Raw genomic sequence first — 16,484 nt, forward strand, 5'->3', positions numbered from 1 at the left:
GGTATATAGATGTCAACGTACGTGCTATAATGGCTTGCCCATTGCCACTCTACGAGTTAATCCCTGTGGCTATGTCGGTGATTCATGGAAGTGGTCGGAACTGGCCTCTCTGTCATTGTGTTGTCATATGGTATCCATAATCTGTCTTGTCGATAGTCCGAATAGTAACTATCATGTTTTCCTTTTAGACATATTCGAAGACTTTGTGTCACCCGTGGTCGCAGCCCAGACCCTCCTGATATCGTGCTGTAAGAAGCGAAAAGAGATGTTGGAACGCACCATGCAACTTTGCATGCAAGTACTAACGCGCCAGAACGGCGAGTACGGGCCGAGACAACGCGACGGGGCCCTCCACATGGTTGGAACCCTCAGCGACCTACTCATAAAGAAGAAATTCTACAAGGAAGAAATAGACTCTCTACTCAGCCAGTACGTTTTCCCAGAGTTCAACAACCCTCTCGGCTACATGAGAGCAAGAGCTTGCTGGGTACTCCACTGTTTCGCTAGCGTTCGCTTCAAGAGCGAACCGTTGCTTGTCAAAGCTGTACACTTAACCATCAACGCTTTGCTAAATGACAGTGATTTACCTGTCAAAGTTGAAGCAGCCATCGCTCTACAAATACTGTTGTCCTCACAAGAAAAAGTGCATAAGCTTCTAGAACCTCAAGTCAAAGCTGTTACTACAGAACTTCTCAAAGTCATCCGTGAAACTGAGAACGATAACATTGCCAACGTACTACAGAAAATTGTACCGATGTACACTGAACAGCTGATGCCTATGGCTTATGAGATTACCGAGCATCTGGCAACAACGTTCCGGAAGGTTATCGAGACTGACTCCGGGGCCGACGAGAAGGCCATCACCGCTATGGGCCTCCTGAATACCATGGAGACGGTGCTGAATGTGATGGAGGATAATCCAGAGATCATGGCACAGTTAGAGAAGACCGTGTTGACTGTCGTCGGGCATATTCTGCATCATAATATCATTGGTGAGTTTTGTTTTGAAACTTTTATTAGAGTAATAGTGTAAATTTTGGTATAGTAATAATCAAAATCAAAATCAAAAAGCCTTTATTGCTGAAAATAGATTATACAATATTTGTCTATCCTAGCTATATTGTATTTCGATCCAATTTATGAAAAGTGTAAACAAAGACGCCATTTATCCGACCACAGATATTCAATGATGTGAAAACCTAGAACCTATTGCAAAATTAATTAATCTGTTCAGTAAATCGATTAATTCATTAATTGAAAGTATTTCCATTCCAAAGACTGTTTATTTTATTATAAAAATCGCTTATTCATCCGCGCATTATTCGATTTTTAAAATGTCAAATTTTCCACCATCTCTACGCTAGTCTATGCTACTACAGATTATACACATGTTTAAATCAAGAAATAACGTCAGATTTTGACAAAGATTTTTCAGATGAAAAATAAATATTAAAATCAAGTGAATTTTGGAGTTCATTCATCGTTCATCCACCATTACCTCTCATATTTCGTTTTCTAGAGTTTTTTTACCGTACAACGGCAAAAACTACTAGACACTGGCAAAATTGTCCTCCAGAGGATTATCTATCTCCATTTTTTTTTAAAGAAACAAACAACAACAAACAAGTGAATTTTGGTGAAAAAGTGATTAGACATCTAGTTAAAAGACACGAATTATAGATAAATGTGTTATTGATTCGATCCAATGAGTGTTTATACAAGAATTTTGATGAAATCTGTTTGTTTACACTTTTAATAAATTGGATAGGCATAATGTATAGCAATATCACTTTTTACTTTAATAAGTCAGTCAATTACAGTGTGTCCTTGTGAAACAAAGGTCTCCTCTAGTTCTTTCCAATTATTTCTTTATCTTGCCAATCCTGCCCATAACGGCCGTGCAACTTTTTTCAGATCATCTGCCCATCTTTTTCTTTTTGCGTTATAACGCGGAGTCCAGTCAGTCGTCAATGTCGACCATTTCTCTCCCTTATCTCGCATCATATGACCGGTCCATTTCCACTTCAGCATCCTTGTCTTTTTGTTGACACCTTCGACCTTGGTTATCTTCCTGATATAAGTAGTGATATAAATATACCTATTTACGCATGGTAGATAAGCGGGAAGTGAGTAAAGCTAAAAAGAAACTAGAAACCTTTGCCTCCCATTCTCCTATTAAATTCTTTTACCGTGAGCAGGACGGCATGATACAAACTTCGAATTGGCAAAGCCTCTGAGGGCCTTATGATAGCTGGCGCGGGCGCAGGTACAATCCTATGCACACGACGCGCGCAGTTAGCGCTGCTCATACTATTGTTCAACAGGCGGCCACCCGCTCCGTGCAAACCGCGTCAGCCAGCGTAGGCCCTTACAATATGCTATGAAGCTGACAATATGCAACCTCACGGCGAAAAACACTCCGAAGGTCACATCGTACCGTCCCTCTTACACTCCCATCAACTGCTGTTAGCGTGAGCGGGACGACACGATGCGAACTTCGAATCGGCAAAAGCCTCTTACATATTTTAAATTTCTAGAACACTACGAGGAGGCTATGACGCTCCTATGCAACCTCACTGCCAAGAACATCTCTGAGGACATGTGGAAGGTTCTAGAACTGCTCTACCAAGTGTTCGAGAAGGAAAGCTTCGACTACTTCACCGATATGATGCCGGTTCTGCACAACTACATCACGGTCGACACTAACGCGTTCGTGTCTAACGAGAACCACATACTCGCCATGTTCAATATGGCCAAAGCGGTAAGAGTTAACCATAGGGCTTTTATGGCACAAGCCACAGTGAAGAGACGTGGGACGGGGGTGCGTCACGTCTCTTCTGTGTTTGCGGGATGTTATGGATTTAACATTACGGACAGACATAATACCCCCCCCCCCTCCCTCCTCGTATCGTATTCGTCAGTAATGAGGGTCGTGGCCTCCCTTCTGCATCACTCTCTCGCGCGCACTTTTTCAATATATTTCTGTCTCTGGATGGATTGGATTTTTAAGGAAGTGTAAAAGTAAAATACAAATATAGGAATATAAATGACTTGACTTTAATTGTAATAGTTAACAGTCGTAAATTACGATTTAGCAATAGAAATAATAAACAATAGATGCAGAAGACGCGTGCGTTTGTTGTCGGCTCGGCCGGGCTTTTGCCCTAAAAAACCTGTCAAAATATCACGGACCGGTTGGGACCAGTGCGAGCGCGAGTGCCATCTGCTTGAGACACGCGTCTGTGAACTTTTTTGTGCAATACTTCAGCAACATAAAAAGTTATCATAACGTGGACGGTTGTTTAAATTTTACATTAAACGGTGAATTGTCGTTTTTTAAGTTACCAGTAAATTTATATTTCCATTCTTCCCGTTTCATTCGCAACAATAAATCAAACAACTAGATACGAGTGGCACTACCACGATAGTTTTTTGTGCATAAGCCATAGTTGACAACCTTAGAGCGACCGCCGAGCGTAGGTATGAAAAGTGCCGTAAATAATAAATAATAATAAATAAATATCACGGGACAATTCACACCAATTGACCTAGTCCCAAAGTAAGCTTAGCAAATCTTGTGTTATGGGTACTAAGCAACGGATAAATATAATTATATAGATAGATACATACTTAAATACATAGTAAACACCCAAGACCCGAGAACAAACATTCGTATTTTTCATACAAACATGTGCCCCGACACGGGAATCGAACCCGGGACCTCGAGCTTCGTAGTCAGGTTCTCTAACCACTAGGCCATCTGGTCGTCTAAAATACATGAGATTGATTTATGTACCTATCTGTTTTGTGGCTTTAGTATCCTGAGGTCTGTTTGACGTCAGACGTGTTAGAAATTCACCTAAAAATTACTATTTTAAATCTAAACATGAACAAAGTTTTCCATTGTCTCTGTGCACATTGGACAGTTACAATTTCCATATTTACACTTCATAACCAGCTTTAAAAGGCAACAAACATATTGCATTATTCATGGGTATGATTTATTCTGTTGCGTTTAAATATTTTAAAATTAAGTGCATCATTGCTCGGGTAGCCAATAGAAAGCTTTTTACTGCGAAAGAGATGTTAGTCATCTAAAAATCGTCTTCGATTTTACTCTTTACCCTTTTGAGCGTAAAGTCTAAAATTAATTAAGCTACAAAGTGGACTTACAGCGTTTTTATTTAGAATATACGCTGACGCAATGTAATCTAATTTTAGTACGATTATACTTTGATTCTTGATGTAATAAGGTCGCTTTCTCTCGGTACCTTAAAAGACTTTTACGGGAGATGCCTTTAGTATGTTTACGCAATACGTATTGTCACTTGATATACTGTCGTTGAGTACAAATGGAAAATAGACAGTTGGAAATTGTACGTCGCAATAATTTGCCAATTTGAAAAACAACAAGAAGAACTGTTTACAGGATATCGTGAAAAATGAAATCTTATCTATTCATAGTATTACGCCACCTACAGGTGAACACAATTTGGGGTATTTTGGGAAAGGTGTATTTTGGGACTAGTTCTCAATGGTTCGTGTAAATCGAGAATGAGCCTTTTTGGAAATATGGTGTTTTGGGCCTAGTTTCTTATGAGAAGAGGGGCTTTCGAAATTAGAGTGTATTGACTAATAGTGCGTTTTGGGACTAGTGCATTCGCCACCGGAAAGTTCAAATTGGATAGATGAATATTATTTAACCTCTTCACCGCCACTAAACAAACGAAGTGACGTGCACTGTACGCCACAGAAAAACCAGCGACAAATCAACTCGATTTTTTATTCCTAGCAGAAGGATTAATTTCGAGTTGAATGTCGGTCATGTATAGATGACCGTGGCTCGCGAGGCATTCCATTGGCTGTCACGACTGGATGACTGGCGGTGAAGAGGGTAATGGTGATTTTCCACCGGCGAGGTGAGACGAGACGAGAACTGAAATTCGTAGGCATTCTCGCGCGCCTGCCGCGAGCTGCCGCCGACCGCCGCGGGAGCCGCCATACAAAGTACGATTCTCGTCTCACCTCGTCTCGTATCGTATCGCCTCGCCGGTGGAAAATCGGCTTGAAACGTTTAATTGTCATTAAGGGGATCCCATGCCCCAATCACCATCGATCTGAATTCCTTTGTTTTCTAATGTTTTTGTAGCTTATTATATAAACAACAACTGCTTTAAGCAATACAGTATCCCAAATTTACTTCAAAGTTCATTGTCTTTGAGATATTTGGCATCAAAGTTGAACAATTTTAGGCCAAAAAACTGGTTTTATGGCCATAACTTTTGTGTTAATTAGTTTCATATGAAAACCCTCGACCAGTTTTTAGAGACGTCAAAGACGAACCCAAATATGTAGATTTCGTATATGTTAGATCATTCACGTCAATAGAGATACGAAATAAGTGTTTTTTTTTTCAGACAATGTTGAAAAAAACATACAAAATTATTTATTCATTTTTTTTTTCAAAATCCGGTAGACAAAAATGGAGATAAAAGATTGGAGATCCGATAGCCGTTTGCATTATAATTTTATCTGTAGTGCAAAAGTAGGAAATACGATTAAAAACTTGTCAAAAATCGATGAAAACCTCGGGTAGCCCCTTAATCTGTATCAGTGCGTCAGTCTTGAGAACGTAACACTAAAATTCTTTCATCATTCTGGATTGAACTGACACCAAAAAGAGCATGAAATTGATATCATACAATGTTCATTCATTACTGCTAAGTGCACACCACGCTTTGCCTTTGCGATTTGCTCCCGCCTGTAAACTTTGCGCAGCGAATTTTCTACTCTTCTAGAATGTTCTTTACTATACACGCACTTCATCAAACCATCACTATCACCAATCAGGCCATATAGCACGGAGAAAGTTCTCGAATCGGATGTCCTGGTTAAAGCCGCGGGTTCATGGTGGATGCAGGCTGCTGCCAACCGAAGCAACTGGGGGTTTTAGGTGGAGGTCTATGTCCAACAGTGGACGTCCTACGGCTGAGATGATGATGATGATGATGAACTTCAAAATGGTTGGGTTAGTTCGTCTGAGCACTTGTAAATGGAGCCCGAAGTAGTTTGACACAGAAACCCAAATATAAAAAAAACTCCTCTTAGGTATGCTAAGTAATATTAAAAAAACCGCTCATGCAAGTTTTTAGGTTATATAATAGCATTGCGAATGTATCATTATTTCATTATTATCACGAGCTTATACGCTCATATTAAAAGATATTGTAACGGATAACTCACGTCTTAAACCGAGTTTAGCTCGACATGTTTCGGGCTATTTCGTAGCCCTTCCTCAGGAGCACGCGACTCGGCGGCTGCCGCAACACGCACACTACGCGCCACAGCTCTGCTCGCGCGACTGTCCGACGAAACTAACACCGGCGCACAACTACCCGCATTTTTAGTATCGTCATTTTTACTATCAACTAGCTGTTGCCCGCGGCTTCGCCCCCGTTGATTTTTTCTTTATTTCCTTCCATAAAAACCTTCTCCTGACAATAACGAACACAACAAAAAAAGAATTGACAAGACACAAACAAGAAAAGAATTAGCGAAATCGGTCCAGCCGTTCCCGAGTTTTGCACTTAGCAAATTTTACGATTCATTTTTATTTATAGAGAAGAAGATGTCTAATGTATGAAGCACACAACACTAACAACATCGCTCCGTAAAGGCACGTTCACACCAACCATACAACAATATCTTTTAATATGAGTGAGTCTCACGGTAGTTTCAAGCTTATACACTGTGTATTTTTATACAAACACAAATAGTAACCAGACGTTGGTTTTATTGTTCTGAAGTGATAACGCGACAAAATTTATTTTATGTTTAGCACAAAAATACTTTGATCTATTCAATTAATAAATTAATCGATTCACTGAACAGGTTCTAGGTTTTCACATCACTAAATGTTTGTGGTCGGGTTAATGGCGTCTTTGTTTACACTTTTCATAAATTGGGTTGAAATACAATATAATGTAATTAGTTTCGGAATTTTTTTCGAGCATTAATATGTCGTGTATGTGTACAATGATTTGACACGATCGAGAAGAGGATCTGACCCTATACCACGAAGTATAAAACTCGAACTTCGTATGTTGCCGTCCCGCTGACGCTTATGTCATTTAAAACGCGAGTGAAAGGGACGGTGCGATCCGAACTTCGATTTGCGAGTTTCGTAGTAGCCCCTCTGTGATAGCTGCCAGTGCTGCCACGTTAGCAAATGCGATGTTTCGAATAAAGACTAGTGATCATGTTGTTCGCCGTCGCATTCTCGCTTTGTCTTTCTATCCTCGTCTTACACCGTGTGACAGAAAGAAGTGGTGAAAAAATTAAATACTCAATACTTTATTTGCTATTCCACAATGTATGTTTACAAGATGTTACTAAAGGATATGCGATTGAGGCCCTGTTGGGAACAGCAATATTTATACAAGAGCTTAAACAATTTATATTACTTTCTGTCTCTTTTTAACCGACTTCAAAAAAGGCGGAGGGGAGGTTCTACGTTCCACTGAGATTTTTTTTTATCTATCAGCATCATCATAATCTATAATCTAGGTATTCATTTATTTAGTAACATTTTTATATCATATAAATTCTTTAAGCTTACTCTTGATACCAAGTACAGTTGAGTTCTTAAACTTCCGAGTAAACATTTGATCAAAAATATGTGAGTGAACACGACTTTGTTAACGGCGTAGAGGCGTGTTCAGATATTATTGATCAAATTTTAGCTCAAAACTTTACGAACTCGACTGTCTAGTACAGTATTAGACAATAGCGTTTCTGGTTACGATTTGGAACTGACTGTCGTCACGAAACCCCTCATCACCAGGTCCTGAACTCTGACGCCGAAGACGAGTCCGAGATATACGCGGCAAAACTTCTGGAAGTAATGGTGCTCCAGTGCAACGGAAAGATCGACAACTGCCTGCCCTGGTTCGTCGAGCTGGTGCTGAACAGGCTGACTAGGAAGGTCAATACTTCGGAGCTGAGGACCATGTTGCTGCAGGTAGGTTGGTCCACTTGGCACAGCCATCAGCACCAATGTCTGCCACAAAAACGTGCATGAATATCTGATAAGACTATTTCTAGAGCCGCTAGGACGTGTCGGATATTTTGGCGCGCTCCACTGTGGCAGATATTAATGCAGGTGACTGTATGTTTCAAACAGTGTGACTACTTTTTTTTTTTATATAATTTAACGTAGTTTGTTCTTCCCCTCACACGGGCAGGGTAACTCTTTCGTACAATTATATTATTCTCCTGAGTGCTAATTTTAAAAAGCTGTAGTACTTAAGACTTAGACGTGGGTTCTTTTGGATATTATTTCCTAATTCGTAAAATTCATTATTCAATGAACAATTTGTGATTTATAGAGTACTTGCGTCTGTTATTCATAGTGCCAATTTGTTCTTTACAAAGTACGCGAAGAACCACGAGTCAAACGTTACGTGAAAGTGATATTTATGACAAATGAAATTATGGGAAGCTAAGTTTTCTCGTACTACTTATATCTTTTTTGATCATCATAATCATCATCCCAGCCTATTTACGTCCCACTGCTGGGCACAGGCCTCCTCTCAGGATGAGAGGGCTTGGGCCGTAGCTCGTAGTAAATTTCAAATGTAATTTTGCACATAAATTTCGAAAAACTCAGAGGTGCGAGCTGGGGTTTGAATCCACGGACCTCTGCTTGAGAGGCGATAGGTTTGGACCTAGTGGCCACTAGGCCACCACGGCTATATATATCTTTTTTACTCCGTCCTAAATGCTGAAACGTGTGCAGGTCCTGATCGCTATACTGTACTGCAATCCCGTCCTGCTCTTCACGATACTGGACAAGTTGCAAGAGTCTGTGCCGAACGCGTCCATAACCCAGCATTTTATCAAGCAGTGGATACACGACACCGACTGCTTTATGGGGTGAGTCCGGTTTCAATATCGTAATGCCTTTGAACCCTTTTCCAGGCCTAGAGATGCTACTTCGTAATGAATCGTAATTTTATGCTGTTAACCTATGAGGGATTAACTTAAAAGCGCATATTTTTAACGGCTTCAACTGATTTTGTATCGTATCGTAAATTTAGGAAGGTCGAATATTTGAGCACATTTACGTGGTCGCTTCGACCAGTGTGTGTTGCCAGTGATGACTTATGGCGCTGAGACGTGGTCCTTGACTGTTGGCCTCTTGTAGAGGCTCAGAGTCACAACAAGCTATGGAGAGAGCTATGCTTGGAGTTTCTTTGCGCGATAGAAAACGGAATACGGAAATTCGTCGAAGAACTAAAGTCACTGACATAGCTGGACAAATTGAAGTGGCAATGGGCAGGCCACATCGCTCGAAGAACAGATAACCGTTGGGGGAGAAAAGTCCTCGAGTGGCGACCACGAACCGGAAGACGAAGCGTTGGCAGGCCTCCCAACCAGGTGGACTGACGACATCGTGAGAGTGGCGGGAAACCGGTGGATGCAAGTGGCGAGTTGTCGTTCATTGTGGCGTTCTAAGGGGGAGGCCTTTGTCCAGCAGTGGACGTCTGCGGGCTGATGATGACGTGGTCGCTATATGCACTATGCCTGGAAAAGGGTTGACGGTTCCGTAACCAAAATGGTAAAAACGGAACCCTAAAGCTGCGTTTTTAAAAGAGATGTGCGAGGGATGTGTTTTTCATGAACTAGAAACGCTTTATTTACCTAGACTCGCTCCGCTAACCTATATCACAAAATACAGATAGTTCACAGAAGTCAATCTCCTGTATGTACACCGCTAAGCTATATCACAAAATACAGATAGTTCACAGAAGTCAATCTCCTGTATGTACTCCGCTAAGCTATATCACAAAATACAGATAGTTCACAGAAGTCAATCTCCTGTATGTACTCCGCTAAGCTATATCACAAAACACAGATAGTTCACAGAAGTCAATCTCCTGTATGTACTCCGCTAAGCTATATCACAAAATACAGATAGTTCAGAAGTCAATCTCCTGTATGTTCAGAAGTCAATCTCCCAAATAAAACCCTCGACCTTAATGTGCTTGTCATGAAACCCGTGGTCGGTAAATGAGTCATTGCACGTACAAATTTTCTTGTCATGAAGCCCAAGGTCGGTAAATGAGTCAATGCCCGTACTGATACTGCAGCGCGCGCTCTTGCAGGAGCGCGGCGTGCGCACGTCGGGCACATGCTGCGGAGGGGGAGAGCGGCGGGGAGCTGGCGCTGCCAAGAGTGCAGTCAGCGGTATCGGCAATTTTTGAAAAAATATTAGTTTTTCTTTTACAAATATACAATTTTACTCGCAAATGTGATGAAAAACATTGTATGTCGCACGGGCGGTACTCGAATTACTTCGGGCGGTCTTCGACTTCGGGCTTCTAATATACTCTCGTTCGTAATTCCTTATTTACCGCCCTTAAGACACAATGTACTATTATTGGTTTATGAAAAACACATTCCTCGCAACACATCCTCTCACATCTCTGGTGGCAACGCAGCTTTAAGGTCCGCTTCTCCCGCAGCCTCCACGACAGGAAACTCTGCGTGCTCGGCATATGCACTCTACTGGAGATGGGTCCGGCGCGGCCGAGCCTGGACGCGGTGCTGCCTAACATCCTGCCCTCCTGCCTGGTGCTGTTTGAGGGGCTGCGGCGCGCGTACGAGGCTCGCGCCGAGGCTGACGAGGACACCTCCTCTGAGGAGGAGGACGATGATGAGGATGAAGGTACGGGGGTGATAAGGCTACGTGACATAGAAACCGAATCGCGTTAAAAAAAAAAACATTTATTCAGTAAATAGGCCGCAATGGGCACTTTGACATGCCATTTTTTAAACTACCAGCGCTTTCGGGAAGACCATCATTGCCGAGAAGAATACGCCGCAAGACTTAAACGTATGGTGGAATATTTGTACTACTGATGTCCTATTAACATTCCATGCATCCCACTATTTAATATTATAAATGCGAAAGTTTGTTAGTCTGTTTGTTAGTTACCTCATCACTTCTAAACCGCTGAACCGATTTGGATGAAATTTGGTATACAGATAGTTCGAGTCCCGGGAAAGGACGTAGGGAGTTTGTATTGCGGAAAATTGCATAATTTCCGCGGGGTAGCGATAAACGAATTCGGAAAACGGGAGTCGCGGGCAACAATAGTGGGATAAACAAGTACGTAATATTTCTTACAACACGATTATTAATTATTAAACACAACCTGTATTTAGTAATTTTGTGATGTACACATATGAAGGGTCCACGGAAAATGCCTAGTCAGTAGTCATTTTTTTTTTAATTGGGATTTTAATCTTAAAATGTAGAGCTCACAAAGTACTATGACTTACCATTGAATTAAATTCCACCTACCCACCGTGTCTCTGTCAACCTCGACACTGGCAGAATCAACAAAAAATTGATGGAGCCACTTTTCCTGAATTTGAATTGAATTGAATCTGAAAACAATATAAAATCTATTTTTTTATCTTTTAAATAAATGGTAACCATAGTAATTGTTCGGGATGACCAACTTTCAAACCGCTATAACTCAAAAAGTTGCTTAGGTGACTAGACACGTTCTTTCCGTGGACCCTTCATATACGTATTTGGTTTTGCTTCGCGCGTGTTATTGTCATCTCTTTTTTTCTCACGCAGAAGTTCTATCGAGCGACGAAGACGATGTCGAAGACATGAACAACGAATACCTTTCGAACCTCGCGCGGATGGCTGTCAAGAACAGCGCGGCGCAAGGCGTCAACATGACAGCTAAGATTGAGGATTACGAAGAAAGCGACGATGATGTGAGTAAATTAATATCACATGATACTTGACACTGTAACGTAATATGTGCATTTCTTACTTTATTTACATAACCTAATCTAAACAGTGATCACAGTACTTAAATTAAAACACAATACTTTTACACAGCCTAAAACAACACTAATCACTACGTTCTACAACTGTCTATTCACTCACTCACTCACTCACATTCATTCAGGAACGAATGAAGTCTGAACTGCTCTGTAATACTTGCATACCTACATACATCTACATCAAATAAATAAATGTCTTGGGGAAAATTGACCTAGTCGCCTAGTAGGTATAAAAAGAGTTGTGGATAACGCTCATCTTTGAGTCTTAAAGACTCGACCCCTTACGACTCCAGAGTCTTAAAGACTCGACTATATTTGACAATTAAATTGGCTTATTTTATGCTTATGGATGTAATAAACCGTCTTTGTGGGCTTTGAGTCGTTAAGCCTCGAGAGTCTTTAGGGTTCGAGTCTTTAAGCTTCGAACTGAGCGTTTTTCACAACACTAAGGGGCTGTTTCAGCATCCATTGATTAGTGTTAACTGGCGGTTAGGTTAGGTTAGTAATGTTGGCCGTATTTTTTTTTTAATGAGGCACATATTAAGTTATCCTTATTAGGGCTGTTTCACCATCCATTGATTAGTGTTAACTGGCGGTTAGGTGTGATGCCGTCTCTATTTGTTTTGTTCGAATAGACGGAGACGGCAACACATTTAACCGTCGGTTAACACTAATCTATGGATGGTGAAACAGCCCCTTAATGTGTCAGTTGCTGGCTAGTTTAAGCTAAAATTAATTCTGGTCACTAACTCTTATAAATAGAATTCATTTTTAGTGTAATGTGGCCAGTTCAATAACTTTCAATAAAGGTGGGCAGTAATGGACGATCTACCCTATTTTAGGCACGAGTGGAATACATCAGCAAAATTAACCCCTAAAATGATTATAACGATGATGATGTTGATTATTATGATAACGTTGGTTATCGTGATGAGATGATGTTGATGATGATGATGATGATGATACAGCGATGGGGAAGTACTCTAATGTCCGGTGTGACCTTACCTTAACGGGATGCCTTGTTGCCTTAAGGAGGAAGATGATTGGGAGCCCGATGAGACCGCCATCGAGTGCTACACGACCCCGCTCGATGACAGGGATTGTCCCGTCGACGAGTACATCAAATTCAAGGTCGCCCTATCAGGTATGTGCTGTTGAGACTAGAAGTCTTAATTTTGATTGTGCCGAGTCCTAGCGACATAGTGTAACTGCAACAGTCTGCATCGCGTCGAAGTTTCTCAACTCGGACGCGTGATTACATAATTTATTGAATCATGCGTTATGTTTAAGATCTGGTAGCATGGTGTGCGGTTGTGTTGCTCTGAAGATGAGCTCTGGTTGAGTTCGAAACGCGTCAGTGTAGTGTCGCGGTGGTGATAGATGGGTTTGTGTGTGTTCTTACAGTGTGGAGGTGGAGGAACTGCATAAACACGCATATCTTGCATAAGCTTAGCTATCATAAAGTCGCGGGTGAGCAAAGAAATTATTTTAGTTCATCGCGTAATCACAATATCCGACGCTCTTCCTTCGGTCGTTGATCCATATAACATCTGCCTGGAGAGAGATCTCTATTGTATGTCGCCTGATCGTGGGGTGAGGTAGGCACGAAGTTGTGTGTGTAGCAACCGTTATTGTTTCGACAAAACCACAGGCAAAGGTTAGTTGATAAATCAAACTAAGCAACGATTCTCAAACGGTTGTACTCTATGTGTAACCTTGCAGTACACCATAGGGTAGCTATTTTTAACCCCCGACGCAAAAAGAGGGGTGTTATAACCTAGTGCCGGTGCCGCCCAAATGTGCAATAGAATGTACCATCAGCCAAATAAGTGGTCTATCAATTTTTAAACAAGTTCCTATCAAATGTATATGTCGCTAAAGTCGAACTTTCAAGTTGACAGACACGTCTATTGGCATTATTGATTTATTTATTTAATCGTATGGCGTAAAACATTAAACAATTACCCCCTTATTCATAAACGACAATCAAAGCTATTTTAGTTAAAATGCCGCTAAAATTCGTTTGTCCTTATCTGTCACTTCGACATTTGTATTTGTTAGAAAGGGACAAAGCATTTGTTAGTTAACATAGGCTTGTTAAGTTTTATGAATAAGGGGGTTACATTATAAATCCACATTCAGGGTCCCAAGCCACGACATTGTGTCAGGTGTCAGATTGTACATATCTCCAGGGGAGCCCGAGTATGAGTGTAGAGGGCAGCACTATTGATTTATGGACATGCTAACGATTATCAACTTTAGAGCGGTAGACCACATATATGGCTGATGGTACATGACCTTTGATAATGTGGCAAAGTAAAATTTGTTTTGTTTCTCTATTGTTCTACACCACGGCAGTTTAAGACTACGAATGCACTATGCAGTTAGCCGAACGGTTTCAGCGTGCTGTCTCTCTTCAAAGTATCGCTTGAGAAAGAGTCTGTTCGTTGAATCCGTACAGTCAGCATAGTGCGTGTGTAAATGGCCTAACTTAAATTTGTTCCCGAAACAATCAGATTCAAAATGCTTCGACAAATTATGTTATTTTTTTTTTAGATAACCTATATTGTGTCCCGCTGCTGGGCAAAGGCCTCTCCTTTCTCTTTCCACTCGTCTCTGGCTTCGGCAAAATGTTGCCAGTCCGGCTGGAATCGCTCCAAATCGTCCCGCCACCTTCTTTTAGGCCTACCTCTGCTCCGGTGCCCGTCGCTTGGAACCCAATCAGTGGTGATTTTGGCCCAACGATCCGGATGCATCCGGCAGACATGTCCTGCCCATTCCCACTTGAATTTGGCGGTTTTTGTCCCCACATCAACAATTCGGGTTTTTGAGTGCAGTTCAGTGTTCCTTATTCTATCGGCTCTTCGAACACCTAAGATTATAAGGTTATTATGTTATAAGTTTCGGTTACAAAAAAAAACATAAGCTTTTTTTGCTGACTGTATTTACTGTTAACTGTACTTGCATTGTCATCTAAACTACGTTTCCGTACCAAGTTTCAAGTTTGAGGATTTCCGTCAAACCGACAAACATTGGGACAGGTGAAACGAAATAAAAGCTTGTAAATAAAATATTATTATGTATTATGATGGGTCGCATGAGGTCAATAGGGATGATGACTGGGTTAAAAATATATCATTTTATTTAGTCCGAAAGTTAGATTATGAAAAACACACGTATTTTTTGGTTTATCAAATTATTAAAAATCGACAAAGGTATATATCATCAAACTTCCGGAGTGGGGGCTTGTGACGTCACTATTAGATAAAAATCCTACCGTATAGTGACTTCACTCGAAACTTCTAAGCAGAATTAGATACCCTCATAATTTTTTGTTTGTCAAACAAAAGAAAAAATACGTGCACAATATTTTTTAATTATCTAACTGACGGACTGAACAGTTTTCTTTTTTGTCGTCTAGCCTATTGTTATTATGGCCAGTACTTTTGTGTAGGCCCTTCAGAAGCTTGACTGGACCGCCAAAGCTCCGTAAAGCACACTTTTGCTTTGCTTTTGCAGGTGGTAGGACCTTGTGCAAGATCCGCCCGGATTGCTACCACCATCTTGCTCGCTAATCCTGCCGTGAAACAGCAGTGTTTGCACTGTTGTGTTTCAGCGTGGAGAGTAAGACAGCCGCTGAAATTACTGGCACTTGAGGTATCCTATCTTAGGCCTCTAGGTTGGCAACGCATCTGCAATCCCCCTGGTGTTGCAGGTGTCTATGGGCGGTGGTGATCTCTTATCATCAGGAGACCCACTTGTTCGTTTGCCATCCAGTTGAATAAAAAAAAAACCACTGGAAACGGCTGAAACCTTTCTTTCCGCAGGGGTGTCGACCACCGAGCCGGCGTTCTACCACGCCCTGACCAGTGTCCTCGATGAGGAACAACAGAAGCAGTTGAACGCCGTATTCGTACTCGCGGATCAGAGGAAGGCGCAGCAAGTTAGCAAACGGATCGAGCAGAGCGGCGGTTAGTACTTAAAGCCCAATTAATTGAACGATAGTTCTACACTTCGTTTTTTTTTTTAGCATTAGAAAGAAGGTAAGCGATCTTGATGTGTCTTTTTATTGAAAAACACTTTTGATATATAATTAACAGCAAATATGTAACAATTAGCAGAGCAAGGACATATTATAATTTACATGCTTTTGGTATAATTAGTAATAGTTACTGCTTTTATACTAACGTTTTTTTTTCAATAAAAAGACTTGTCAAGATTGTTTACTAAGCTTACTTTGGGACTAGGTCAATTGGTGTGAATTGTCCCGTGAAAAAAAAATATATGAGTCAAAGTACCACATAGATCTTTTTACTGTCTTTTTGTACAAAAGTTTATTTCCCGGAAATTCATGTATATGGGCATATGTACAATAACTTTTAATGAAGAAAATATTTTATTAAAATTTATTCTTTGTGATTGAAGGACAGAGTATTATTAACTAGTGTGCCAAATTTTAGAAGTCTCGGATACACCATCTCTGAGTTACGACAGTTTTTGACTTTGAAAGCCCGTCCTGTAAAGTAACGATTTTACACTTAAGCCCTTATACTTAGGACCCATCGATGTATGGATACGCTACAGTCGCGCAACAAAAACGCCTATATGTGGAA

General features: G+C 40.9%; 1 protein-coding gene across 1 annotated transcript in view; it reads left to right on the forward strand.

Annotated features, from left to right (window-relative positions):
• msk (importin-7 msk) overlaps window positions 1–16,484 on the forward strand; it is a 40,005-nt gene that overhangs the window by 10,559 nt on the left and 12,962 nt on the right. The window contains exons 6-13 of the mRNA XM_074100441.1: window positions 189–992; window positions 2,538–2,761; window positions 7,844–8,020; window positions 8,798–8,934; window positions 10,527–10,729; window positions 11,654–11,799; window positions 12,904–13,015; window positions 15,699–15,842. Of these exons, the coding sequence (XP_073956542.1) occupies window positions 189–992; window positions 2,538–2,761; window positions 7,844–8,020; window positions 8,798–8,934; window positions 10,527–10,729; window positions 11,654–11,799; window positions 12,904–13,015; window positions 15,699–15,842 (1,947 nt within the window). The remainder of the gene's footprint in view (window positions 1–188; window positions 993–2,537; window positions 2,762–7,843; window positions 8,021–8,797; window positions 8,935–10,526; window positions 10,730–11,653; window positions 11,800–12,903; window positions 13,016–15,698; window positions 15,843–16,484) is intronic.

This window comes from Choristoneura fumiferana, chromosome Z (genome assembly GCF_025370935.1).
Source record: "Choristoneura fumiferana chromosome Z, NRCan_CFum_1, whole genome shotgun sequence".
Taxonomy (NCBI): Eukaryota; Metazoa; Arthropoda; class Insecta; order Lepidoptera; family Tortricidae; genus Choristoneura; species Choristoneura fumiferana.